Below are 27749 nucleotides of genomic sequence, written 5' to 3' on the forward strand. Positions count from 1 at the left end.
TATGCATAAGTTATAGATAAACTTTTCTATAGCTGTTTAGCTTTAACTGGCTGCTACAGTATAGTAAAGAATCGGTTCACTCTTACAATGGATTAAGAAAAGCTATTACTGTTGAGTTGTGTATCACTGTAGGAATTTGCTATAGGAGATGTCCTCTATAAATATGAACTTCAGCATATCTGTTTTTCCCAGTCTTCTTTCTTTCACTTGCAGAATTGTGTTTGTGAGTTTTATGTCGTAATTCTTAAGGGAAAGCTTAAACCACATAAGTGAATTTGCATTTTCTTTTGAAAGCTGTGGAGTTAGCATTTGTTTTGATCCTTGTAGGAATGTGTTTTCCAGCTCTGATCCAGCTGAGGGAAAAATTGTGGCTCCCACATGCCTTACTGGAAACCTCCTGGCAGCAGCTCCTCCTCCTTTGCTTCCCCCAGTCTCACTTTCTTCCCAGCCCTGTGGCCAAAGGAGCACTGCCCTGGGCAGCAGTGCTGTTGTCAGGGGTCCTGATTCTGGAGAGACAGACGGTTTCCTGGGTACGAATCTGTAGGAAGTTTTAATTTCAATAGCTTAATTTTAATTTTGAGTTTGATTCAGGGCAAAATCAGAGTATTTGGGTGATATATTCACAGCGGCTGGTGTTGCTCAAAGGCAGGGCTTTTGCTTTCCTCACTTTTTTGAGTTTTGGAAATTTAATTTCTCTGTATCATCTCTTCCTCTCAGAGGCCAGATGCTTTTATGAACCTCAGTAGATATTGGAAACAAAAGACACCGTAACGTACTAGCTCCAGCCTCTCACTGTTCTCAAATAGCTTTTAATTACTATCTCAATTAAAGCTTTTCAAGATCTTCCTCCCACCTTTTCGGTCTTGGCAGCACACTGGCTTTCTGTATCCAGAACTTCTGAGCCCAAAATGGAAAGATGAGGCTAAAACTAGTGAGAGATTTATTAAGATTTATGCAACCTTACTTTTGTGCTGTCTCATCTAACAAGTGCCGGGACCTGGAAATGCAAGTTAAAAAGTGAGGCAAAATGGAACCAGTTGTGTTGTTAGCTAGATTTCCACCAGGTCCCACTCCCTCCTTTTGGCCATGCAAATTAACTGCAACTGTATGTTTGGAGGACATCTATTCCCACTCCAGCACTGGAAACACGTTTGGGTTAGATTCAAATTCATGGTCTATTTTGAGATATTTTAATTGAAGGGTCTAAGATTCCTCCTCTCAGAGGTACCAGTCTGCTCAAAATACTTTGTCAATTCCTTCTGGGCATTTAACAAAGTGTTTCTTTCATAGCCTGTATAAACCATGGGTACCATGTTTAAACAGACTTAAAGGGCTTAGGAATCTAAGTCCCATTGATTTTCATAGTCAAAGTGCTTATGCAATTCTGGATAATATTCCCTCTGTTGTTAAATAAAGATGGTGTGAAACCTGTCCCCATAGAAATCAACTTTCTCTATCGATTTAGTAGACCCAGGATGTGGTCTTCGAAGTTGTGAAGCAGAAAAAAATCATAAAAACGAAATTATGAAACAAAAAGAGAACTGGAAGGTGAGGGCACAGTGAATCAGGTGGCAAGTGAAGCGAAGAAGAGCAGTGAAAACTTGGAAGTGGTGCCTTGCCTTTGTGCTCCTGCGCTGGGTCCCTCATCTGCTGGAAATAATAGATGGCAAAGGAAGGTTGGCTGGGAGACTACCTGAGCCATGATCCTGGAGAACTGGTGGCCTCACACCTCCGAGCTGCATCTGTAAATGTGCCACAGCTGCTTTCCCAGCCCAGGGTGGAAACCAGCAGTTGTTAGCCTGCAAAATTCATTTATTTGGGTTTTTCATTGAGGAACAACAAACGCAAAGAGAGCAACGTGTGTGAAGTTCAGAGCAGGGACTGCTACAGCTGAACTGTATAATTCTGAATTTTATAATATGCAGCATCAGGAGCATGAGAAACAAAGTCTCCTCCAGCATGGGAGGAGGCAATAATCCCATTGTGGGGAAGGGTTCCCCGGTGTCAGACTGCAGGAGCTGAATCGTGTCTCTGTGTGCCATTAAGAAGGAAGCTAAGCTGCTGAGAGGAGCTGACAGTGTCAGTGTCAACAAAAGAAAGAGCTCAGAAGTGAGAGCAAACTGACAGAAAATGATGAAAAACTATCTGTGGTTGTCAGCTGTGAGAAAATAGAAATATATGTCGTGAGACGTCCTGTAAAAAGTTCAGAGAAGCAGAAACAGTCTCTTCAGCCTTGTAAACTACATGCTGTGTTCTGATGGACCGCTTGTGTGAGTCCTTCCTCAGAGCCCTCTCTCTCCTAGAAGGAAGGAGAAAGAAGGGTTCCAGCAGGAAGAGAGAAAAGTGCTACTTCTAAGGATGTTGTGGTGAGTAAAAGCATTTGGCCTGGCGACAACAGCTGCAGTAAGTATAAACAAGAGGAGATGAAAAAAGGAAGTTAGCAGCAAAAGTCAGTTATGGAAGAGGCTATGATCAAGTCTGCAAATGCAAATGGTAGAGCGGGGTAAAGGCAAAGGTACCTTAAACAGAAGTGCTTGAAGCTGAACAGTACAGATAGGAAGTAATCCATCAGTCAGGACTATTGGAAAAATTTTGGCATGAATTTCATGCTACTACATGAAATTGAATCAAAATATACAAGCAATGCATGGCAAGGAATCAAAGCAATAGTGAAGCCTTTTTAGGGATTTATGCAGCTTCTTTTAATCCATGATAAATGAAACTTATCCCAGTGAAATTTACCCCCACAACCAAACAGTTAAGCTCTTGAAACCGCTATCTGCAGACAAGGATAAATTTTTCCCTCTTTACTTTTCTTATTTTGATATGAACAGTAGAATTTGTTTGATCTGATTTTTTTAAAATAGCACCAAAAATGCCACAGCCATAAAATGTCATGCAAAATGTGCAGAAGGTTTTAGCCATATGGTCAAAACCAAAAGTGAAACAGTATTCTTCACAAACTAACACCTAAATGTGTGTACATGTGCAGGCGGGTGTGTTTAAGAAGTATATGAGTGCAGGCTTTCCCATCAGTGCTCCTTTGCAAAAATATCGCATCATTTATTTAGTTATAAAGCTTTGCTGTGGAAAAACTTACTGTGTTTGCATGGCAAGCTTTTAGTAGCAGGGAGCTACAGGGGTGGCTTCTGGGGTAAGAAGGTGCCAGAAGCTTCTCCCATATTGGACAGAGCCAGTGCTAGCCTGCTCTGAGATGGACCCGCCGCTGGGCAAGGCCGAGCCCAGTGGTGACAGTGGTAGCACCTCTGGGATAATGTGTTTAAGAAGGAGAAAAAAACACCTCCACAGCTGCAGCTGGAGCAAGGAGTGCGATTATGTGAGAGCAACAGCTCTGCAGACACTGGGGTCAGTGCAGGAGGCAGGAGGTGCTGGGGCACAGGAGCAGAGATTCCCCGGCGGGGCAGGCTGTGCCCCCAGCCCATGGAGGTCCATGGTGGAGCAGACCCTCCCGGGGCAGGGGGTGCCCACAGGAGCTGTGACCCGTGGGCAGCGGCACTGGGGCAGCTCCCGGCAGGGCCTGTGGCCCCGTGGGGAGGGGCCCGGGCTGGGGACCCTGCGGGGACCCCCCTGTAGCCAGCTGGGCCTGAGGGGCTGCACCCTGCAGGAGGACCCACACTGGGGCAGTGTGAGGAGAACCGCAGCCTGTGGGAAGGACTCTTGTTGGAGAAGTTCATGGAGAACTGTCTCCCGTGGGAGGGACCCCACGCTGGAGCAGGGAAGAGTGTGAGGAGCCTCCCCATGAGGAGGACAGAGCCACAGGGACAAAGTGTGATGAACTGACCGCAGCCCCCATCCCCCTGTACTGCTGGGTGGAGGAGGTAGAGAACTCAGGAGTGAAGTTGAGCCTGGGAAGAAGGGGGAGGGGTGAGGGGAAGATTCAGGTTTTATTTCTCATTATCCTACCCTGATTGGATTGGTAATATTAAAGTCATTTTCCCAAGTCAAGCCTGTTTTGCTCACAATGCTAATCGGTGAGTGACCTCTCCCTGTATCTCGACCCTCGAGGCTTTTGTTATATTTTCTCTCCCCTGTCCAGCTGAGGAGGGGAGGGATGGAGTGGCTTAATGGGCACCTGGCATCCACACCAGATTGATAGGTATATAGGTAGTTATACAAGCACACGTGGATTTTGCAAGAAAGAAACAAACACAGAAAATACCATTTGGGCCTGAGAGCTATTTAATTACCTAAATGTAGATCTCCCAGTGAAAATTCGTTTAAACTGAAGCCACCTTAGTGCACTTTGTGTTTTCCAGAACACTTGACATGAAAAAAATCTATTAGAAAGCCAGTCCAGTAGGTGTTAATTTTGCACTTCTCAGACCAGAGTCTGATTATTAGATAGAGCTGGAGCCTTTATGTTGACAGTTAAATGCCGAATTCCCAGAAAAGTTGATATGTTAATACTTATATGCAAAAGGTCTCACTGCTGAAGGTTCACTTGTTTTGGCAGTGATTTCCATTGCATATACTCAGTCTCCCGTGAACAAAACTAGAACTGTCACCTGAAAATTTCAGTCTTTGGAAAGTGTGAGGTACTGACTGATACTGAACAAACCTTGCCTGTTTGTTTATAATGGGATAATCGGCAATGCCATTTCTGTACACTGCTCAAAAAAAGAATCCATTAAGCGTAAGAAAAAACACTTTCAATTGGCCCAGTTTTAAGTTATAAGAAAAATGTACATCTATGGGAGAGGACTTTTTACAGGGGCTTGCAAAGTACTGCTTCAAATTAAAAGGTATATTAACTGATTTAATATTCTAATCGTAACTGAAGTTTTGTCTGGAAAAACTTTTTAATAGGCACAGTCATATCAGATGAGACTTGAAATGCTTCTCGGTAATATGTTTATTGGCTTTGAATGAAGCACAACTGATGGTTTGGTCACAGAAACCTGCCAGAGGGCAACTTGCTTTAAAAGAAAAGAAACAACCAGTGACTTTTCAAGGTCACGGTGAACCTGAGGGTGCAGTTACACTTCAGCTTAAGCTGATTTAGGTGATTAGTTTTTAGCCAGCAAACTGTCCTGAACCTCCTTTCTGTAGGAGCACATAAACACTGGCCTTGCTGCTGGGGGCTGCACTGGGAGAAGGGATGGGGTAGGGTTGCAGCAGCCCTAGTTTGCACTAGAGTAAGATGCCATGAAGCCTTATCCTGACAAAAACAATGCAGATTTTTTCTAAATATGTGGAATTCTTCTTCAAATCAGGAATGCTCAAGGGTTTGTGCTTGTGTGTGTGCTTGATTTTAACTGGTGTATTTTACCTTTTTTTCCCCTTTAATTGCACTAGCATAAGCTGATAGTGAGCAGCAGCTGGGTTTTATGCTGAAATCTCCAGACATGTATATGCTACCTTTAATAATGCATCTGGGATTAAACAATTAATACATCCATGACAACTTTAAACCCAGGAAGAAGAAGCTGTAGCCATATCTTTTGTTAGCTTTACAGAGCAGAAAGGTAGGCAACAGTTCTGGTGTAGTAACCAAAATTGTTTAGTTCCCAACTAAATAAATATAAAATAGTTCCCAACTAAAATTTTATTTATTTTTACCATAATGCAGCTAGATTTACAGATGTGATGGGTATGAAAGCAAATGTACTTGCAGTTGTGTTAAGACTAAGCTTTAGGCGCGATGCTGCTGCAAGTGTAATGGACAGCTGCATAAAAGTTTATTCTATCTCAATAAACCAAATTGGCATCAGATCAAGCAGAGAAAAAGTTGTTTTGGCCCAAACCAGTCCCTGTTTATCTGCAAGACACCAGGCATACTTTCACAATAGGAGAAATTCAAATTATTCACTGAGCAAAGGCAGTGTGGCTGGTCCGCAAAGGAAAACCAGCTATTAAGACATGGCAAGGTGCTATGCAGAGTCATTGTGGCAAAAGTAGATAGTTTCAGCCCGAAGTTTGTATCATGAATAATCTAGTTAAGAGTTAACCAAAGATTATTTTTACAGCAGAGCTATCTGTGAAGGAGGCTGTTAAAGTTGAAGGTGTCTGTTTCTCATTAAAAATAATCCATTTACTTTGATAGAGCAATCAAATGTTCTATATTAAGGGTACATGGCAAATATGTGTTTTTCCAAGTTACCTGAAGACAGCCTTGTAGAGAGTCTTATGCTAACTAAAGAGTTTTATTTGGTGTCGCAGTGAACTCTCAGTTGAAGCATGAGCTAACAGCAGTGTGTAAACCAGCCCTAACGCAGCAGGGGGAATCTGGGCAGTCACATGCACAGAAATCGGCACCTTTATGGGAGTAATCTGTTTCCAACTGTTTCACCACATTAATCATCATTTGGAAGGACTCTACCACCTGGTTCAGAAGAGATCTTGAACCCAACAGCATTAGTCTTAATGCCAGTTATTGTGCTGTCTAGTAAAATGGACTGGGCAAAAGGAGGAATTGGATTACTCCGTGAGCCTTCATAATTGTGTGGTGCACCATGTAACCACGAGGCAAGACACAGTAGCCACAATGCCCTGACTTTATTAAAACATCAATTATCAAACCAGCAATGTACTTCTGGAAATGAGATTATTCAGGAAATACTAACACTTGAGAAAGGGAGACTTGGCCTCCAGCCTGGTTCCTGAGCTGACCCCAGGCGAGCAGGTGGCTTGCGGTGGCCACACACTCCACCATATGTTATTCCTCAGTACTGAGCATTGTATAAGCATCTGCAGTCTCTACATTCATAGATCTTTTAATTAGCACAGTGGAAAAATGAGCAAAACCAGCAACAAAATCAGTAAATGAAACAATAAAAGCTTCTGTGATGCATAAAGCATATAAAACCATTACACTTTAGCCTGGTATTTATTCTCTTCTGATGACTGAAATATTTAGTCTAGAAAAATTCCACTCAGATAAAAGCAACCATCTCTTCACGAGGAATAACAAGCAAAGCATCCCGAGACAGACAAAAATAGTCTGTCTTGCAGCCTTGGTGACTCAGTTGTTCTCTGACATTTCCATAGACGAGCTGCAGTCCAGATCCTCCACTGGCCATTGGCTGGGGAGAGGGACCAGTCTACTCCGTCAGTGTTTCCTATTCAGCGATCCTGTGCCGCCTGTTGAGCTTTCTCAACATTTGGAGCTTGAAGCTCTGGGCCAGTACATGCCACAGGCAGCAACCTACATACTGGTTGTCTTTCAGGTTGACAGGCGGACCCACCTTTAATTTGGAGCATGTTTAATTACTCCAGATCCTGATGCAACAGGTATCAGATGAGTGAGGTCATTCTTCCAGTATTTCCTCTAGGGTTATTCAGAAATTTTGCTTGGTTGGCACTCTTACCTGCATGGAAAAAGGCAAACAGCATTAATATGAAGAATTTACTTAATCCATGATTGAAATACTAAACTCACAAAGCAAAATCATTATAAATAATTACAGCTTTGCTACTATATCATGTGAAGTGTGATTTATTGGTGTATTATTATGTTCCAAAGAATTAATGAGCTTATATTTCTTGTGGCATATAAGTCTTACTAACATTTCTTGCTTAGTAAATAAATTGTGGAAATGTGTCGTACTCTTCTAGTACGTCGCTTTCCTTTTGTACTAACAGTCAATTAAAGTGTTAGGACATTGACAACCTCTAACTGTTTTCCACTCCGCCAGTGTTGACTTCAGCCTTGAAACAATAACATTCAGACCTGGAAGATTTTCTGTCTGATGTTGCATGACAGGGAGTTGTGGTTTTATTTGCATGACTGCATACGTATAATGATGTTCCCACCTCAACAGACTTGTGCAGATACCCCTCAGAGGGTGCTAAATTACTTTTCCAATCTAGTTTTGTTCCACTGTGAAGCTGGCCCTCAGAAAAGGGTATGCTTATTGGAACTTCTTCTGCCAAACCCAGTTAAATGTACATACTAGAGAAGCAGTGCTGGGTGAATCCACCAAGCGCCTCGATGACATGGTGATCAGAGATGGTTGAATGAAACTGCCTTCCTGTCTTAACCATTTTTTTTTCTTTTATTTTCCCCTGCCTTCCCCTTATTTATTTTTTTTTCCAGGTGCGGTTAGAGTGGCCGACAGACCTCACAGTGAACCCTATAGACAATTCACTGTATGTCCTGGACAACAACATTGTCCTGCAGATCTCTGAAAACAGGCGTGTACGAATTATTGCAGGGCGCCCCATTCACTGCCAGGTGCCAGGCATCGACCACTTCATCGTCAGCAAGGTGGCCATCCATTCAACCTTGGAGTCAGCCAGGGCGATCGCTGTGTCTCACAGTGGCATACTGTACATTGCAGAGACAGATGAAAGAAAGATCAACCGTATACAACAGGTCACAACCAATGGTGAGATCTCTATAATTGCTGGAGCCCCATCAGATTGTGACTGCAAGATTGATCCTAATTGTGACTGTTTTTCAGGTAAGGAGATGCTAGTTATTTCCCGTCTCTTATCTGTTGAGACCTTCTGGTACAGCTGCCGATTAGTAAAGTGACAAGGGGAAGGAGAGATGGGCAATGTTTCAGTTTCCTTGGAAAGATGAAAACCTTTATCAACAGCTCTTTGTGGATTTAATCGATTGGATTCAAAGCCATGAGTCTTCCATTTGGCACTGGAGGAACTTCAGGGTGGTCTTAGCTTTTCCTCCTTTGATAGAGATTGCACACCATTCAAAATCAGCTCCCAGTCTGCCTTTCTGTGTCAGCTGTTTGCCCATGTTGAAGATGGTACCCAGCCCCAGTGCAGACTGCACATAAATGCTACTGGATCAGGCAGCCCTTCTCACCAAGAGTACCAGGGTGTTTCACATTAAGTGAAAAACACTAGCTTATGCCTTCTCATTGCTTGTGTCACGCTGCATAACCAGCAAAATGATGCAAACATTAACATTCTGAATGTCGTCTTCTTTGTGTGTTTTAAAATGGAACAGCCAGTGCCAGGCCTATGCCACACTGCTGGACGTTCTCAGTAACACAGCCTCTCTCCCCTGCATGCACCGCAACAAATTGTGGAGATTTTTTCCATAAAAACATATTTCATAATCGGATAAAGGACAGCATTCCCATGTACAGAGGTGTGCAATTTGTTGTCGCCTTGTCATCTCTAAGAACCACTGTGTTCAGCTCCATAATGTCATCATAATTCTTAAGCCCCTCATTTCAAGTAAAAGGTTAATTACTGACAAGAAAACATTAAGTATGTCAAGAATGGAGATGGAAAAAATGTAGATGGTCTTCCAGAGAAGGTGCGTTGCTGACCCACTGATAATCAGAGCCTCATGCAATGCCAAGCGCTGCCAGCTTCAGTTATGGCTAAGGTAGACCAGTGCTGAGAAGAATCCTGTTCTGGGTTCCTGCTGAGGGAAACTACCCTCAGTGCTAAAAAATGAAAAACTGTGGCAAATCTAATGATTCTGCCAGGGTTGGGTTGGTGAAAGGCAGGGTCAGCGTGGCAGAAAGATCAGCTAATTGGTCCATCTCCCAGGAAGCACAAGGCATGCTCAAACTCTCCAGCAAATTTCCTTTCTCAGTCAGAAGGGGAGCAATACAGAAGTAACGTGTTTTTCTCTAAGAATGAGGTTTAATATGTTTTCTTGCTAGTTACAGAAAATCCTGCTCATGTAAAGTCACTTTGATATGCATATACAGCCCATGACAATGCAAATATCCTCCTCAAACCTTAAAATACACAAACCACAGAAATTATCAAGTGATCTTGGAAGGGGTGTTTTCTCAAGGCATGTTTTGGCTGTGTTCTTGTTTTGTTTTCCTGTAGTGTTGAATTTTTTGAAAGTGTAAACTAATCTGTCCTTCAGTGTCATTTTAGCTGAATTACTGGGGTTTATGTTCTTTTTCTTTATAACATGAGTCTACTTTAACTACATGCTAACAGACAAAAATTAGGGAATGAAATTTCAGGTATTACGGGTTTTATCTTTCACAATTTTGCCATTAAAGCTTTCCTGAGCAGCAGGGGTTTGGCCTTAGCAAAAATGTTGTAAATTAGGTAATTTATATTCTTGTTTGTCATCATTGAGACTAATTTAGAATTGCACCAACCTTAAATAATAGGAATTTAATTGGTTAGAAGAAGATACTTTTTTATTGACTTGTAAATGATACTGAGGAGCAGCAGTGTGTCAGGCTTAGGGGACCAGCTTAAATATGGACATTACAGATTGCTAAAATTACCGTTTCTCCTCCAGGTGATGGTGGATATGCCAAAGATGCAAAGCTGAAAGCACCTTCTTCCCTAGCAGTCTCTCCTGATGACACACTGTACGTAGCAGACCTTGGCAATGTTCGCATCCGTGCAGTCAGCCGAAACAAGGCTCACCTCAGTGACACCAATATGTACGAGATTGCATCACCAGCGGACCAAGAACTGTATCAGTTCACTATCAACGGCACCCACCTGCATACGCTGAACCTCGTAACTAGGGACTACATTTACAATTTCACCTACAGCGGGGAAGGGGATATCGGCACCATCACCAGCAGCAATGGGAATTCAGTTCACATCCGCAGAGACACGAGTGGGCTGCCCCTGTGGGTTGTGGTGCCAGGGGGGCAAGTGTACTGGCTGACAATAAGCAGCAATGGGGTTCTGAAAAGAGTTTATGCCCAAGGCTACAACCTGGCTCTGATGACATATCCTGGAAACACAGGGCTTTTAGCAACCAAAAGCGATGAAAATGGATGGACAACTGTGTATGAGTAAGTCCATGACATTAAATGCCTGATGTAAGGAACTATTTTAAATGAACATTGAAATTTTTTTAGTCAGTTCTAGTAATTTAAAAAGACACCCTGCTACTAATACTGCATGAGAAAGGACAAGTAGTGCTGTTGCACAAGCTTTTAAAATGAAACACTACCATTTCTGAAGTGCCAAAGCCTGTCATATGTAAAAGCTGTGTACGTAGGGCCCATTAAGTGGCAGAAACTGCTTGAAATTATACTTCATTTGCACATTATTATTGTGAACCTGTCTCTCTAAATGAAAATATGATTGTAGAATTTTTTGTAACTGAAGTAGAAACAAGTTGTGATATGAATCAGGAATTTTGCCAATTCCTGAGGAAGGCAGAAAGGGGACAATTAGCATACTCATCAGAGAGGGGGGTGTTGCAAAGGAAATTGAGAATCTCAGTGGAAGGAATATTCAAAGACAAGTGAACTTGTCTCTATCAGCAGGGGAAGATGATATATAATAACAAAAGTATATGTAATAGCAAAAGGCTGTATGTAAGAGGAGTTTGAATAGCCTCATAAGCAAGACCTTCAGGAGACTTCAGAAGACGGGACTTCTAAAGAGCAAGACAAGACAGTTAAAAAGGCTGTCAGAACATCCCTATCTGGTCCCAGAGAGAGAACAACCCAAGAGAAATCTCATTTTTGATTTATAAAGAGGTGTGATGTGTCAGGATTTCTCATTATTTATAATTAAGTGTCATAATCCCCGGTTTTGAATGTGATGGATGGAAATCATATGTTACCATTGCAGTACAAGTGCAAAGTCTTAAAGGAGAATAATAATGCCTGCTTTCAGTGGAGCATAGGAGGTTATGGTAAAAAACTAAACTAAAAAGTCATCCAGGTGAGATATGAACAGAAAACATCGAGGAGAATTAATTTACTGCATAAGTCACCTGGAGAGGTAGTTGAGTCACCATCATTAGAGGTTTTTAGAATCGTATTTTCTTAAAACAGCAGTAGGATAAGAGCAGAGCAAACTGCATAGTGCATGGGATTTTTTTCTGTCCTGCCATTGTTCTTTCAAAGACTAAATTGATAGAGTGGACATAAGTATAAACCATTAGAGAGGGCAATTTTTGACAATATGAGAGGGGAAAAAACTATACAGGCCCTTCCTGGTTCAGTTCTTGCCATCAGGCATCTGTTGATACAAATTTAAATTATCTTGCAACAAGACAAAGCTCACTGTTGTCCTGGTGCTGTTTAAACACTGATGTGAGCGTTACCTTTTATAAGACTTAAAATACATGCTTCTTTGCAATAATTTCAACACTGAGAGCAATCCATTTAAATCCCTGCTTGAGGATGGCATCAATCTAGACCATGGACCAATGACACTTTAAAAAAGCTTTTACAGTAGCTCGGAGTCATGCCTGTTAATTCTTTAGAATGCTGAACACCATGCATTGTTGCAGGGCCTGGATTGCTACAGCAGATTATTTTTAGGCCTGTGCTTCTCAATCTCAGTATTCTTACTCTGTCCCAGTGACATTGAGTGGAAACCATTTCACACAATTATTGCTTGTTCCTGGTGTCTTCTGCCAAGTTATTCGTTAAAGTATGACTCAAGCATAGTAAGATCTCTTAAAGGGTTTCACCTGCTTGCAAGTGCCTCCCATTTTATGATATACAGAAGAATCCTTGAAACGTTTGATATGATGCATATGACTAACAAAGAAGTTTTGCTAAATTGAACAATTTTATATACTTTCACAGCTTTAACTGCAGGCTAGGTAACACTGTCCTCACTGATGCTTCAAGGTGTCCAGGCTTTGCACAACCGTGCACTTCTGCCAGTCTAGTCAGTAGGAATTAACAAATTTTCAATTGTTAGCACTACAAAAACAGCAGCAAAATTCAATAGTGAAGTCATGTCATTAATATTTTCGTTCAGTCCAATATTTTAAGTCATTTTCGTAATATATTAGAAATTCCTGAATGGCTAGTACACAGAATGTCACCCAACCTGGTGCAGTCAGAGGGGCGATTAACAATAATCGGCGCTGTGTGGGTAAGTGTGCTTTCAGGAGATACTGCTCGCCTTCTGCCATTAATAGGTCATGGGGTGCCATGGTCCTTAGGTATCCTTAAACCAGACATTATTTTCCATACGTACTCTGAACTGACACCTGATTTGAGTTTGAAAATTAGATTTTTTTGAAGCGGTTACTTATACGTGAATTGTTTCCGAGTCCTATATGAACATAGTGTTGGAACTAAGAGAATTATCATATAAGCAACTTTCAAATTGCTTGGAACGATCTTTGTTTAAGCTAGATCTGCATTCGCATCCAAAGCTTCAACCCATGGCATTATCAAGCTGAAGTAGGGATGAGTTTGTTTAACAACACGTATCACACATACTTGGGAATATGAGCAAAGATAATGAACTGTTCAGAACATCTACCTATATGTCAGATTCACGCACAGAGGGAAATTATTAAGAGGTAGAAAACCACCTACAAAAGTACTTGTCATCCATCTACTCTAATCTGATGAAATGGAAGTACTGAAAGAGCTCTTGCATAAAATTATAGCTAATGCACAATTTTCGGTCATCTAGATTTTTTTAATATTGTATCATCAAAGCTGTAAAAGGGGAGGGGGGGGCACTGTGCCTCTATTAAATCAAGGACAAGAAAACACCTGCAAGAAACAACTCTCTCTGAAAAAATTAATTAGACCGCTTTCCCTTTGAAATGATATAACTCTTAACTGTGCTACACATAGAAATGCAAATGGATTGTGAAGCTATATCCCCAAGTGTGCATTTCAAATATTGGTGAGCACTTCCTCATGTGAGTACTGAAATCAATGCAATTATTTGCATGATTAAATGGTCACTGACATGATTAACAGTGGCATAACTGGGCCCCAAATTAATATTAAGAAATATGTCATGATTCTGCCCCTATTAATATGGGTAGGACATTGCTCTGCAGGAACTGAGTGCCAGTGTGCTACTATTCATCATGTGAAAGGTGGCAGAACCTGTCCTCGGAGGGTTGGGTTCCTTGGAGCAATCTGGAATAAAAAAAGCCCTTTAGATGATCACTCTGTGGGATCATTACTGAGACACTAATGTATATGTTCTCCTTGAAGTCAGTGAGACCATCTATGTGAGTCAGAGTCCACTGGCATGTGTTCTAGTCTCATTCTGATTCAGTACCATAGCTGGCCAGCCATCCAGGAACAGTTTATCCCATTTGCAGCTACACAGCAAATTTTGTATCTCGGCATCGGCACTATCAGCAGCAAAACTGGATCCTTAGTGAAGATGGATCCCAAGTCTTGCACATGAGTACATTCCAATAAACTGGCTGCATTCACGCCATAAAAATGTATTATTTGGGGATTTTTCTGTGGTACAGTGGCAAATCCAAATAACCTAGCAAGCTGTCGTATCTGTTTGATCAAGCAGTAAATTAAATATAACTGCCCAATGTGTGCGGAGTTTTCTGGTCATGAAAAGTAGTGATCTGAGGCAATTTTAATCACTGAGTATGGCACCCAGTCAATTTGCACGGAACTGGCATAGGGGTAGAATGTAAATAAGTTGCATGAGGGCAGTAGGAGGTGAGAGAGAGATTATGTTGTATTTAACATTTGATTAATTTATTTGTCAAGGAACACAAGATGGTCATTAGTTCATTCTCCAGCGTTTCATTTGAAGAGTTGGTCAGTTTTTCCTTTTCATATTGGGGGGAAGAGAAAAAATCCTGATTTATTTTCACCAATACTTCTTGTAACATATAGATGTTGTCTGACTAATTAAGGGGAAATAAAGATGCTAAGGAAATGATGCCAACACATTAAAGTGGAGGACATAGCCAGATCGTCTGCTGATGTGAATTGGAAGAGCTCCATTGGAAGCAGCGGAGCTTTGCCGGTTGATACACCAGCTGAGGATATGTTTTGTCAATGAGAGGAGACAGTTACTAAAACATGAAAACTTAATTATGCTTTCCTACCTGCACAAATAAGTTTCTTTTTATGAACATGGGTTGTTTTTACTCATGCAAACACATCTGCAGTATCAGTGAGGTGTCTTGAATGAGTAAGAATGTTAGCATCAATAAGGTTTTTAAGATGGGAGGCATTAATATGAAACACTATCAAGCACCAAGCAATGTTCTGCATTGTTTTCCATGTGAACCATCAGAAAGCAAATATATCGGTAGAACTGAAAAGAACTCTTAGAAAGAAACACTGATTTTTTTTTTAATTATTTATTGACTTTTTCGTAACATGGCCCAATTCACATAAAGTACTTCAAACTGAAAGAATTTCTTCAGCACTGATGAAATTTAGGTGAACTAAAATGTGATGCTCTAGATTCTGGTGCTGTTACTTGTGATGAGAAGTTCCTGCTGATTTGAGTAGGCCCAAGGGAAATGTAAAACAAGAGTAAAAACCATGTAGGCAACTTAATCGCTGCAGATTTCAGTCTAATTTTATCGCTATTGTTACGCTTTAGGTCCCCTTTTTAAATTCACCATTCATATTATGTACTTCACGTGTCAGCAACAAAAGGCAGGTTTTGAGGGTTACAGAATCTACGAATTGGTTTTATTTAAACTTACGGGTAAGAAAACGCCTTTTGGTGGCGAGTTGGTTGCCTGAATGGCGAGTGACCTCCAGCGGCCACCCACCCCTACCGCATCCCGGCGGGGCAGACCCCAGCTGCCTGCGCGGCCGAAACCTCTGGCAGAAGCGGAGTGATGTAGGCAGGCAGCATCCTCCCGTTCTGCCTTTTGTCCTGCACCACTGCAAGAGTCTAAGAAGGAATTCGGATTAGGGAATGAATACATTCTGAGTGACTGAAAGGACAAATTCTTACCTTTTTACTTTTTGCACGGTGTTGACGGTGCTTACTTTTTTTCTTTTTTTTTCCTTTTTCATTTAGGAATATCTATGAGACAATAGCGATGTATTTTCGTGGCTCTTTAACATCATGTCTTGCAGGTATGACTCCGATGGCCACCTGACCAACGTGACCTTCCCAACCGGGGAAGTCAGCAGTTTCCACAGTGATGTTGAAAAACTGACACGAGTGGAGCTTGATACTTCAAACAGAGAAAATGTGATCACAGCCACAAACTTTTCAGCTATCTCTACAATATATACCTTAAAACAAGGTAATTAAAGCATTTCTGTTCTCTCTTCCCTAGTCATTACTTTGCAAAGCCTAGACATTATTGCATTCTTAACCGTTTGCCAAAAAAAGCCAGTAGAATTAGTTCATTTGTTTCTTCTTTGCTTCGGTACAAATAGCCAGACACTAGTCTCAATTCTCCCGGGTTACTAATTAGAAACAAACCTCGAGTGAATTCTTTTCCTCCCAGAAGAGTCCCATGGATGGATTCTAGTTATTGAAATCTCCGGTGCCTTCAGGTTTACGTGCTATTTTTCCTTTAGGATCTGGAGGGCTTAGGCTGACCTATAACACCCACCTGAGCTTTGTTATTCTGAGAAATACTGCCCAGAAGAACTATAAGCTTCACTGATATTTTAGGACTGAAATGCCTTTTGTAGCCAATGCTGTGCATTCTTTGTGGTAGTGCTGTGCTTCGGTGACGGCACTTGTGGGAAGGAGGAAAGCATGACCCACCTCTGCTGGTGACTCCGTATTTCCCTGGCAATATCATATCTCTCAGGAAGAATTTACTCTGCCTAATGGCAGTGCCCCAGTGTCCTCCAGATTTTGCAGATTCGTCATCAAAGTTCTGGTTTTATATAGTTTAGTCGATCTGGGGCTTTTTCTCCTTGTTTTGTTTTTTTTTGTTGTTGTTGTCAGTGGATTGTTCAGGCTTTGAGAAAGCAGGTGCAGGGAAATAGCTCTCTGATGTCTTTCCAGGTCTGCTATAGAAAAGCTTCATAACTGAGCAAATCATAGAACTTTTCTTCCTCTCAGCTTTTGATCTGTAAGAAAAAAATAGGAAGAACTCACCTCCACTCTTCACTATTGCATTGCAGAGACAGCACTAATAAGTGGAAATAATTATATTATACTCTCGTATCAACTGTTAGGCTTTGTCCAAGTGACCACATCTCTGCGTCATCTACTGGCTGCCTGGTTGTATGTGTGTCCTTAAATCTGAAACTCCTCAAAGTTGGTATGTTACCAAATTCTGTCTCAGGAAAGTACTAGCACACTACGGGCAGTGCCAGAAATGAACAGCTGTAGTTGTTATTGTACCTATCATATTTATGAATTCACGTGATTTGCATATTTCCATATTTCTCTGAAACTATCATGAAGCACCCTGTGAACAACCAGTCAGACATGGTATACTTACGTCTGAGTCACAAAGTGTTTTTTAATGTAATGCCTATTATTTCCACTTTCTGACATGCCCAACTATTTTCCACATATTCACGTCTCAAGAGCTGGACCAGTTACTTCTGTGTGGACCGGCTTAAAAAAAAAGGATGCTTTTGAGGGCGAGACTTTTGTCTCTTAGCGCTGAACATTCAGGCTCTCAGCTGAGTTGCCCCTGAGCCACAGTAACCTCCTGCATGAATATCCCTAGCCTGGCCAAATGCAAGGCGATGTGGCGCAGCTGTGCCAACAGTGGAGGAATTGCAGTGCCCAGGCAAGAGACCGGGAGCGAGCAGTGGCTGTATGCCTTTGCATCCTTCCAGTGGAGACCTGGTCCGGACCCTCCGCCTGCTTCTGGCAGTTTTGGGGAGGTGGGGAGGCTATACTGGGTCACCCCAGCTGCCTTCAACAGCCCTCTGCGGCACAGTCCTGACCCTCTGGAGCTGCTTGCTGTGCCGCTGTCACTGACCCATTCATTTTTTTGCCAACAACCACTTCCCAGTGGGTCTCTTGCACCAGGCTTCAGGTTCGTGGCTGACCATCACTGTGCCCCTACCCCAGGGTTCTGCTGCCAGCGGGGAAGAGGAGGAGGTTTTAGTACAGTGATACAGGGAAAAGGGAGAGAATGGGTGACTGGTCATCATCCAAGCCATTTTGAAAACAGCTTTCATGCTTGACCTCAGATGCTCATTGCAGCCATTCAGGCAGTACACTATCCTGTCAACAGATCCCAGCATGCTAAAATCAGAATGTTGGTGGTCAAAACCCAGCCCGTGGGTCTACATACTTCTAAGCTGAAAGCAAAAACTCTTTATTCCTGCTGCAGGAAACTTTCACAATGGAAATCATCAGGCCAAATGTAATATAAAGGTCTTTAGACATGGGAAGGCCTGGAAGTTACAGGTTGCAAAGATCATGCTGCAGTTGGTGTATGTTCAGCTGTCTGTAACCTGGGGGCAAATAAAGCCCTATTGCATCTACCATTTGCTTCATAGATATGGAGATCTGAACTTTTCTCTGTTCCCTGTTTTTGGTTGTTGTTTTTTTGACAGATAACACGCAGAATATCTACCGGGTCAGCCCAGATGGGTCTCTGAGAGTCACCTTTGCCAGTGGGATGGAAATCACGCTTAACACGGAGCCTCATATTCTAGCAGGGGTTGTCAGCCCCACTTTAGGGAAGTGCAATATTTCTCTTCCTGGAGAGCATAATTCAAATCTCATTGAATGGAGGCAAAGGAGGGAGCAGACCAAAGGCAATATCTCCACGTTTGAAAGAAGGCTGAGGGTAAGGCTTCCTCTTGTGTAAAGTGCAGCGTTCCCTTTGAAAGCCATTGAACTAAAATCATGTTGAAATGTTCTACTTTGTGAGAAGAGCAATGGAAAGTTTGTATCAATGGTGGGCCCCAGCCATGAATTTCAAAACCAGACTCCTCGAACAGTCACAGGGATGTTTGATCTCGGTTTGATTTTGCTTGTGAGACTTGACCTCAAGACATAATTACTTTTTTTCTTCCTCTTCTTTTTCAACTAAGAACTTAATTATGGCTTTGGAAGAAGCTGTGAGCAAAGGACAATGCATAGTTACTCTGGCGCAGCGGCAGAGTTGGAGCCACATTCTGCCTCTCTCAGATCTATTGACCCTCTTTCTTCTGGGGGAAATAACAGGTGCCAGCCTCTGCCTGGGGCAGAGGGTCTCACAGGGCACACCGTGGGTGTCCTGACCAGTGCCTTTCCTGCCAGCCAGAGTGATGTAGAGCCTCCCCGTGTATCCAGACAGGCTGTGTATTTTGCCCTCTAGGACATGCTCTCAAACCCCCTCACTCCCTCTGGCAGGGTTATACTATGGCTCTCATAAAGAATTACTTTAACATTGCATCCATGGTTTATTTTTATCTGTGAGGAGAACTCACAGATTACAATGACAGATGGTCAACATTCAGCATTTAATTAGGTAACACTAAGGCTCAAAGAGACTGCTACCTTGCAGAACAGGTTTTTTATGAAATCAGTTCTGGTTTTCACATGAATACTGCTTAAAATGTCTGTACCAGTAGTACAACTGGGAATTTTGGCATTACAAATATTGCATTATTAACTACAACCTTTCTGGATAGGTATTATCTCTGAAGGTACACCTGTTAGCTCTGAAAATATAGAGAAGGTTATTAAAATCTCTGGATTGTCTCTTGGTTATGAGGTACTATATATGTATTTTTAAAGTGTGTCATCTGTTTGGATTTCAACTGCTCTGATCCATCAGAAATGCAAGACTTGGATGATCTGGCCACTGCACGTGAAACACCTGTTTGAAAGGACATCTTTCAGATTTGATAGTCACAGTTACTTTATTAGGATCTTGCAAATGGGGAAAAGCTTCATTTGTTTTTTTTCTTGCCCATCTTCTGACTGCCTCCTCGCTAGCACAGTGTGAGCCCTCGTAGCCCTGTCTAGGGAGGCAGCCGAACTTATTACAGTGGCAAATGTGTGTTAAGATGGCAGGATCCAAACTATGGCCTCCGTGGCTCACGTTACCTAATCGACTGATCTTTGTGTGATTCTGTGCTTAAATAGCTGTATGGCACATTTTCCTCTAGGGATATTATGTAATAAAACATTAGGCAGAAAGGATGTAGTCAGTCATCTATTCTGCTTACATCGCCAGGACCAAGTTGTTCATTACAGTTATATTTAATACAACTCCTTCATCCTGCGCAGTTTTCCTATTATCCAGCTTGTGTTTTCTATTGTTGAAATTGATTGCAGGTTCTTTTAACTCATTTTCACTTGCTTCTGTGTGATCCTTAATATTGCCTGGCAGAAATAAAAAAGGGGGAGGAAATTCACAAATTGGTCAGGATTAAATGGATTCTGGCTGGAGGCGTAAAACGTTCATTGAAGTACTGCAATACTGAAGCTGTCCAGAGCTCAGCTGATTGCCCTGCCTCTGGATCAGTCTGTTGGTGCATGAAACCACTCATGTACTCCTCCTCCTCCTCCTTCACCTTCATCCAGGGAGAGGGTGAAAGGTGAAGGAGGAGTGTAAGAATGATTTTGATGTGCTGCTGTCTTATATTTTCTGTCCTTCCAAAAGCATCCACTAACATCACAGCTGTTGAACATTGCCTTTTTATTTCTGTAAATTGTGTCTTTTTATACCTACCCAAGGTCAAGGGAGCTTATGGATTATCCCTACCTGCTCAGAAGGCCAAGTCAGCTACCTGTGTTACAGTCTTTTCCCCTCCCTTGACTGTACTGAGCTCTAGGACCGTCTGTCCGAGGGCTGTGAGGGCAAGGCTGGAGGGAACCTGGTGGGATAGCACATTAAATGAGGATTTGATAGTGGAAAGGATGAGAAATATTCTGTGCATAGGGTACACCATGTAAATTGGCACAAGAGAAAGGGTCAGATGGGCTATTGAGGCTGTTACTGCCGATCGGAAGGACTTTGAAGGACAGGCGAAATATGTGGGCCTGGAGTCCAGCTTTAGCACTGAGGGCTTTGCATGAGATGCTGATGGAGTGGGGAGTCAGCTGAGGTGGAAGGTGCTGGAACAGTGCAGCTGGCAAGGAAGGCAAAGGAGCAGCAGAATTTACCCAGAGACAGCTATCTATCCTTGGTGATTAAAGGAAATATTCAGGACAGCAGGAGCAAAAATACCATCATATAGTGTGTTTGAAGCCATACGCCAAATAATGAAAGGGATTTAGGGCTTGCTGTTGACAGATCCTTGAGTACTGCTGGGGAAAAAAACATAGCATCATTAGAAGCCCTTATGCTGAATGAGGTTCTGTGAAACCTTCTGAAAACTTCTGGTGAGTTATATTCTAAAAAGAAAGTTTTAAAACACTTAATACGCCATGACTGGCACAACAGGAAGTATGTTAGAAAGCTTGCAATGTAGGGCAGAAAGAACGATGCTGAACTTTGAAAATATATGTAAAGAAAAGCTCTGGGGACTGGACCTGTTCTCAGTGGAAATGAACAGACTTGCAGGAGCTCTTGGTTAAAGAAAAAAAGCCCAGTACAATGGAAGTTTTCGGAGGGGAAAAAAAAAAAAGAAAAAGCATAGAAATGGGGTTTAAAGATGTTACTTAGAGATCAGTCCTGATACCGTCACTGAAACAAAAGGCTTTGTGTGCAAAGAGGTATAAATTAGAAGGCAGGTAACTGGGAATGAGATAAAGGATGACCTAGTTGAAGAGAAGAAAGCTTTTCCTTCTCTGCCTGGTCCTAACATTTTTAATTCTTAATAGCAATTAGTAACCATCTTGAAAGCATCTCACTCTATTAGTGTTATTTCCAGTTTTGGAAAGAGGCCACTGTTAGCACGTTCTGAATAATGCTGTAAACACTGTGTTTTTAAAAGTGGGATTTTTGCATGGTACGAATTCCCTGCTTTAGAAACAGAGCAGAAGTGAGTAAGTTAACTGAAATGCTGGAACAGACATCTAACTTTATCTCAGTGTATAAATCAATGTGGGAAATGGGAATTAATCACAGGTTTCCTTTAAGTGCAGAACTGCCTGCCCTGGCACTTCCTGAAAGTGTATAAAACAGTCTGTAGGCATGTATGCATTTTATATTAATAATAAATCTATGTACAATCAGGCATTTTAGCATCAATCTTAATCTAGCAAGACTTCTTTTTTATCAATTGAACTGCTGTTTTAATTGACTTCTAAAAATGAAGCAAAGGCTGCTGTTAAAACCAATGAGCATGATGCATAGTAATATACTTATTAGAATGCAGCTCTGTTGCCTCCTGTCTTTTGCATAACTTAGAGAAACTTGGCATTGGATGCAGTCCAGGTTTTATAGCTGAATATCTATGAAATTGAAAACTGAATGCTTGGCCAATCTTACTTATTTTTGGTTGTGGTTTTGTGGGGGTTTTTTTAATAACAAAAAATGGAAGTGGCCTCAGTTCAGAAGTCCTGCAGGTACAGGCTTTGACAGCTGTGTTTATTACTGCATTTACCAAATGATCTCCCTTCGTTTACCAGTCTTACGGCAGGTTCTAATGATAAGACCAAATCCTCTGCCATTGTCTATCAGTTTATGTTGACTCAAATCAAAACACAGAGAAGGAAATACTAGTCATCTCATCTGATTTACACATTGTTGACAGTTTAGGTTTGAGAATGAATGTCAAGAGAAATGCACATTTCTGTGATTGTTTATACTTCAAGATTTCTACCTATCCAAGTAAAGGAAGTAGAGTCAACAAATATTTAAAAATATATAACAAATACATCTTTTTGTGCACTGCTAACACTATTGATGTTAGCTGAATTTTCTCCCTGTTTTCATCAACTGGCATTCTGACCTGACATTACTTCAGAAACCAGTTTTCCCTGGCTTAGAACAGAACACAAGCTCCAGCCTCTCACAGGGGCTCCTCACAACGTTGTATGTACGTTGGAGGAGTTGTCTTTGAGAAATCACTGGGATCTGAAATCAGCTTTTCAGTGACACCATTGAAATGAGGCCTGCTACCCATGTACCGTTCTGTCTCGCCTTGAGAAGGGTGTTAAATTCAACTTAACTCTAATGTAAGAAAGTAAACAAACAAGACATAAGATGAGGAATATTAGGGAAATGGTGGCATTCACCCAAACCTTGTTGTAACTCTGTGAGCTTTCAGATACTTCTAGTGTCCACTTTGCTGGTAATTCTGCCTGTTTGATTTTCGCTTATATTTGTTGTGTATCATCCCTGAAATTTAGATTGCAAGCAATTTGTATTCAAGACTTTCCTTTCTCCTAAGTGTATTCTACAATAATAATAATAATAATAGTAATAGTAATAAGAACATTAAATATGTGCACAGACAGTAAATGAAAATGAGCCAGAGTATATCCTCTGGTTGCTTTTTAGTTATTTTACCACCAAGAGGATTTGTTTTCAGATATTGCAAGAAGTTTGCAAAGAAATATATTATAATAAACTTAATCCATCAGACTGTATACAAGCAAATACAGTTGAACTGAGCATCACATTTTACTTGGGCTCCTTAACTATCATTAGAGCATAAATTGTAATAGTTACAGCAGTCTACAGGGGTATATAGGTATTTTACAGCTATTGTAAATGAACACTATTAAAGTTAGACATGTGTGTATATAAAACCACAGGAATGGTAGTTGAAGAAAGAACACCTGCTTCTTCTAGATTTTCAAATTATTTTGTATCTAAAAACAGAAAAGGGAAAGAAAAAGCAGCTCTTTCTAATCACTACTACCATATGATCACAGCTTGAATTATTAAACAGGTATTCTTAACCATTTACGTTACGGCTATGCCTCCAGGTCTCAATGAGGAGCAAGCTCTGTGCTGTGCACTGTGCTAACACCTGCACTGACATCGTCTCTGCTGTAAGAAGTTATTAATTGGAATAGATTAATACAAGTGATTAAATAAAATGTGGTAGATTAATACAGTGAGCGCATTGTGCATCGATCTGAGAAAGACAAGCCAGTGAACAATGTTTTATGGTTCCCTACACTGTATCTCTGATTTAAATGGAGTCTAATAGTGATGGCCCAGTGACTGAATGGATGTAAGGAGGCAGATGATGAAAGCACTGGATAAATGTATTTTGTCTTCATGAAACTGGCTCAGCTTTGAACTTGCCTTCAGATGGAGAGTGGGCTGCCCCTCTGCATTTTTCCTGTCGGACCACACATGCTAACAGAGCGTAGCACAGACACTCTGTCAGTCTGTCGGACACAGTGAGCTTAACAAATTTTGCAGGTCCCAAATGTGGTGAGAGAGCTGCAAGCAGGAATATGGGCAGCACCAGGCATCACTGCCACTGACTTTCATGAGCTCTGGGAGCGGGGTGGTTTTGTGAAGAAGTTTGAGGACACTGGTGAGCAGGGTCTTCAGGAGCTGCAAGCACAGCTCTTTCCTTTGCAGCATCGGTATGTGACCTGATGTGGGCTATCCCACAGCAGTAGCTGACCTGTCAACGTTAACAGACCTTAAGAGAGAGGATGTGAGATAGCATGTCTTCGTTAATTTGTGTGTTTAACTACACATCTTTGTGGCTGGAATCAAGAAGTCCATCCACAGTTGAGAAGAAGGAAGAAAAACTTAGGAAAAGGTGAGAGCAGAGGTGAGGGTCTAGCACATGGAAGTGGGAAGCGTCCCGTAATGCAAAGTAGAATAACACTGCAAGCAGCGTTTTGTTTCTTGGTCTTCCTGTTTCTCATCAGAGTTATTTATCTAATTTCTCATCTCTAATAAGCCCTAAGTTTTCCATCATAATGTTAAACCATTGCATGTTTTTATTAGAGCTGACACAGAAATGTTTGTGGTGTGTGTGATTAAGATGCATTGTTTTCTTACCTTACTATATCTTCGCGTTTAGGCGCACAACAGAAACCTGCTCTCCATTGATTTTGATCATGTGACCAGAACAGGAAAGATTTATGATGATCATCGAAAATTCACTCTTCGGATTATGTATGACCAGACAGGGCGCCCAGTTTTATGGTCACCCATCAGCAAGTACAATGAGGTCAATATCACTTATTCACATTCTGGATTAGTCACCTATATCCAAAGAGGAACCTGGACTGAGAAAATGGAGTATGATCCAAGTGGGAACATAATTTCCAGGACATGGGCAGATGGTAAAATATGGAGTTACACATATTTGGAAAAGGTAAATAGTTTTAAAAGTGGATTGTTGTACCAAGGCAAAAGTATGTGTTTTGATATGATATTCTGAACCATGTTATAATGATACCTCTTGCAAGAGTATTTAAGGCCTTTTTAATCAGAAAATGCATACAATTACATGACTAGATAAAAATGTCTCTGGATGTGCTTAGACCCACATGTCATCTGCTCAAACCTGCCACAGTTTGCTTCTGAAGAAAGTTAATCAGTACCTCAGGTTGGTTTAATTGCTAGGTAAAAATGACTTCTTGGTCTCAGTCCAAGTTCAAGTGAACAAAGGACACTCACTGTGGAAAAGCATGTTGCTACTCTGTATAACATAGTCAGAAATACAACAGTCACTGAAAGGGAATGTTTTGCTCCCCACAAACACAATTCTTTTAAGCCAGTGAGTGCAAGTTTGCACCTATTCAGTGCTGCGCTGTAAAGAAAGAGATTGATCCTGTGAGGAGAAGGATTACTTCAGTATTTATGAGGGCCATTTGGGAGGGGAAACGTTAATATGAAATGAGTTATTGCTCTGCTTTTATAGTGACTTCGTGTTGAAACTGCCTAAGTATTGTAATTTTCAGTTATGTCTATAGGTAATGGTCACAAAATGGGGGGATAAGTGTTGTACAGACTACAGCTGTAGAAGCGTTTCATTTGGTCTTGTCTCTCAAACCCAAGACGCCAATCTGCATTTTTGAAGCTTTCAGAACTTGGTGTGAAATTGTATTCAAACAGTGTCCTTTTAACCTTTTTTTTTTCTTTTTTTTTTTTTTTTTTTTGTAAATAGCAACATCTTGGACTATCCAATATACCCTGAGTTTGCAGAACATTTTCTCTGAACCTCTTAAACCAGAGGGAAAGGCTAGGAGGGGGCAGGTGAGGCAAAACTGATAGGGGGTATTACACGCAGGCAATCCAATGACTTTGAAGTTATTTATACATGAAAAAGTTCCAAATGTGTACTTTTAAGATAAACTTTGCTGTACTTATTTTGAAAGTATTTAAGCCTGATCCTCAAAAAACCTAAACCTAACCCAGAGAAAAAAAAAAAAAAAGATTGAGACTGGAGAATGCATAAAAATGTGATTCCTTCCCTGTCTGCATGCACGATGGTTCTTGCGTGTGTTAACAAGATTGGCAAACCCTAGAAGCTTCAGAAGATATATTTGGTTCAGATAAATTTGTCAGGCCTTCTTTTGTCTGTATGCTCTTCTGCAAATTGCAAGTAAACACGCATTTAGCACAGCTTTCAAATATTCAGACAATGTGGGGTTTGGAGTAATCTGTTATTTTTTCTTTGGGCTTAATGGACTGTGATTTTGGAAAGATGTATGCTTCTTATCTTTCCAAATCACTTCATCTGCTCTTAGTTTGTGATGAGCTTGTAAATAAAGCCATATAACTTAAAAATGTTATTCTGAAATTCTACACAAGTGGCCAAATCCTCATCTTGCAGAAGCAAATGGCAAAAGTTTACTGGTTCAGGTAGCAGCAGACTTGGGTCATGCTGTAACTTGTCATTAAAATTATTGAAAGTCATACACAGCATGAACATAATCTCCCAGCTATTTAATGTACTTTCATCATTGTTTTGTTCCTTGTGCCAAAGGAAGATGAATTCAATGTCAAAATTAGACACTGAAATATAATTTTTTGGCTCCATTGAAGTCTATAACTCATTGTGTTAATTAGGTAATGATTGCTAAAGGTTGTCTGAAACCTCATAAGTCCCAATGATTCCTTTTATCAAAAAATCAATTATATAGTTCTCTTCCAATTCATAGTTATTTAATTCTTCATTTTTAGCACTTGATGAGTTAGTTTTCAAAAATCTGTACCCCTTCCAAAATTAGGTCCAGTAATTTAGGTTTTAAAAAGCAGGATGATAGCAGCACTGTAAGTAATTTTGACTTGAGATTCAGTTCCTTTTGTTTTGGTCACTTTCCTCCGTTAGTTAATGGTGTTATAAAATCTCCTGAATACTTCAGGCTTGCTTCCAAAATCCCACGTTCGCCACCAGACAAAACAGATGAGCGGCTGCGTGTGTACGTTGGACAGAAATGACATCTAGTGGCGATGCTCAGCATTTGTGCCTTCCCAGCAGAGCTCCGAGTAATTGCCACTGGCTGTTTGTCTTGCTGTACCATGCGGCATCAATCATTACGTGGTTGACCAAGCTGTGGTTGTTTTTATAAAACAACAGCTTTTTGCATGTTTTACGAGCTACCCTCTGAAATCCTTTAAAACAATTAGAACCCAATTTGTGAAAAGAGTTGAAAAATCTATTGTGATATTATTAGGATGAATTGTGAATATATATTTTTTTTTTGCCTCTTTATGGTATTCTCTAATAGACTAGAAAGGATACTGAGTCTCCGACCTTTGTACCGTCTATCCTTCTACTATCCTTGACAAAAGTGGAAAAGCCACAAAGTGCTGTAAAAATGGCACATGGGCACTAAAGTTACATTAGAGATGTTTCTGATCTTGTTGTTCATACTCTGTCAATGGCAGACAGCTTAAAAACAGGCCTGGGAGCAGTATATAGAGCGAGGCATCACATCAGTGCTAGGAGAGAGTTCAGCCAGTGGTTTACTGCAGATTGGGGACTCTTGACTGAAGGTGAAAACAAAATAAACGCTGCATGTTAGAAATGCTTGGCAGACCAGCAATAAAGTGATCAGAAAAAGCTCAGTGTAAAGGTCTGTCATCACTGGTTGGCAGAAAGTGACTTGCGAGTGGCATATGTTGGCGCTCTCTGGCTTGTGTACAGGTGACAGATGTCTTTGCACCAAGGGCAGGAAGAAATACATCTTGGGAGGGCAGGGGGCCGGGGGTGCAGGGAGGATGGCCAAGGCTTAGCCTATCTTTGGCCCTTTGAATAACCACTCGGGTTATCTGTCAGAGCAAAGTGGCTCGGGGCCAGTGTTACTTAACACATTGCAGGGCTGAGCTCTCCATGTGTTCTTCCCAGAGAAGGTTTTTA

The 27749-nt window shown here is 41.2% G+C and overlaps 2 protein-coding genes across 3 annotated transcripts in view; one reads left to right on the top strand and one right to left on the bottom strand.

The window, feature by feature from the left end:
* The window catches only part of TENM1 (teneurin transmembrane protein 1), a 349702-nt gene that overhangs the window by 308537 nt on the left and 13416 nt on the right, over positions 1-27749 (top strand). For both annotated transcript variants that reach the window (XM_055818110.1, XM_055818111.1), the window contains 5 exons: positions 8057-8423; positions 10208-10718; positions 15726-15898; positions 18135-18370; positions 24459-24755. In XM_055818110.1, coding sequence (XP_055674085.1) covers positions 8057-8423; positions 10208-10718; positions 15726-15898; positions 18135-18370; positions 24459-24755 — 1584 coding nt within the window. The remainder of the gene's footprint in view (positions 1-8056; positions 8424-10207; positions 10719-15725; positions 15899-18134; positions 18371-24458; positions 24756-27749) is intronic.
* SH2D1A (SH2 domain containing 1A) overlaps positions 15909-27749 on the bottom strand; it is a 43008-nt gene continuing 31167 nt past the window's right edge. Inside the window, exon 4 of the mRNA XM_055818114.1 lies at positions 15909-16682. Coding sequence (XP_055674089.1) covers positions 16651-16682 — 32 coding nt within the window. The 3' untranslated portion in view covers positions 15909-16650. The remainder of the gene's footprint in view (positions 16683-27749) is intronic.

This window comes from Falco peregrinus, chromosome 13, assembly GCF_023634155.1.
Source record: "Falco peregrinus isolate bFalPer1 chromosome 13, bFalPer1.pri, whole genome shotgun sequence".
In the NCBI taxonomy this organism is placed as follows: Eukaryota; Metazoa; Chordata; class Aves; order Falconiformes; family Falconidae; genus Falco; species Falco peregrinus.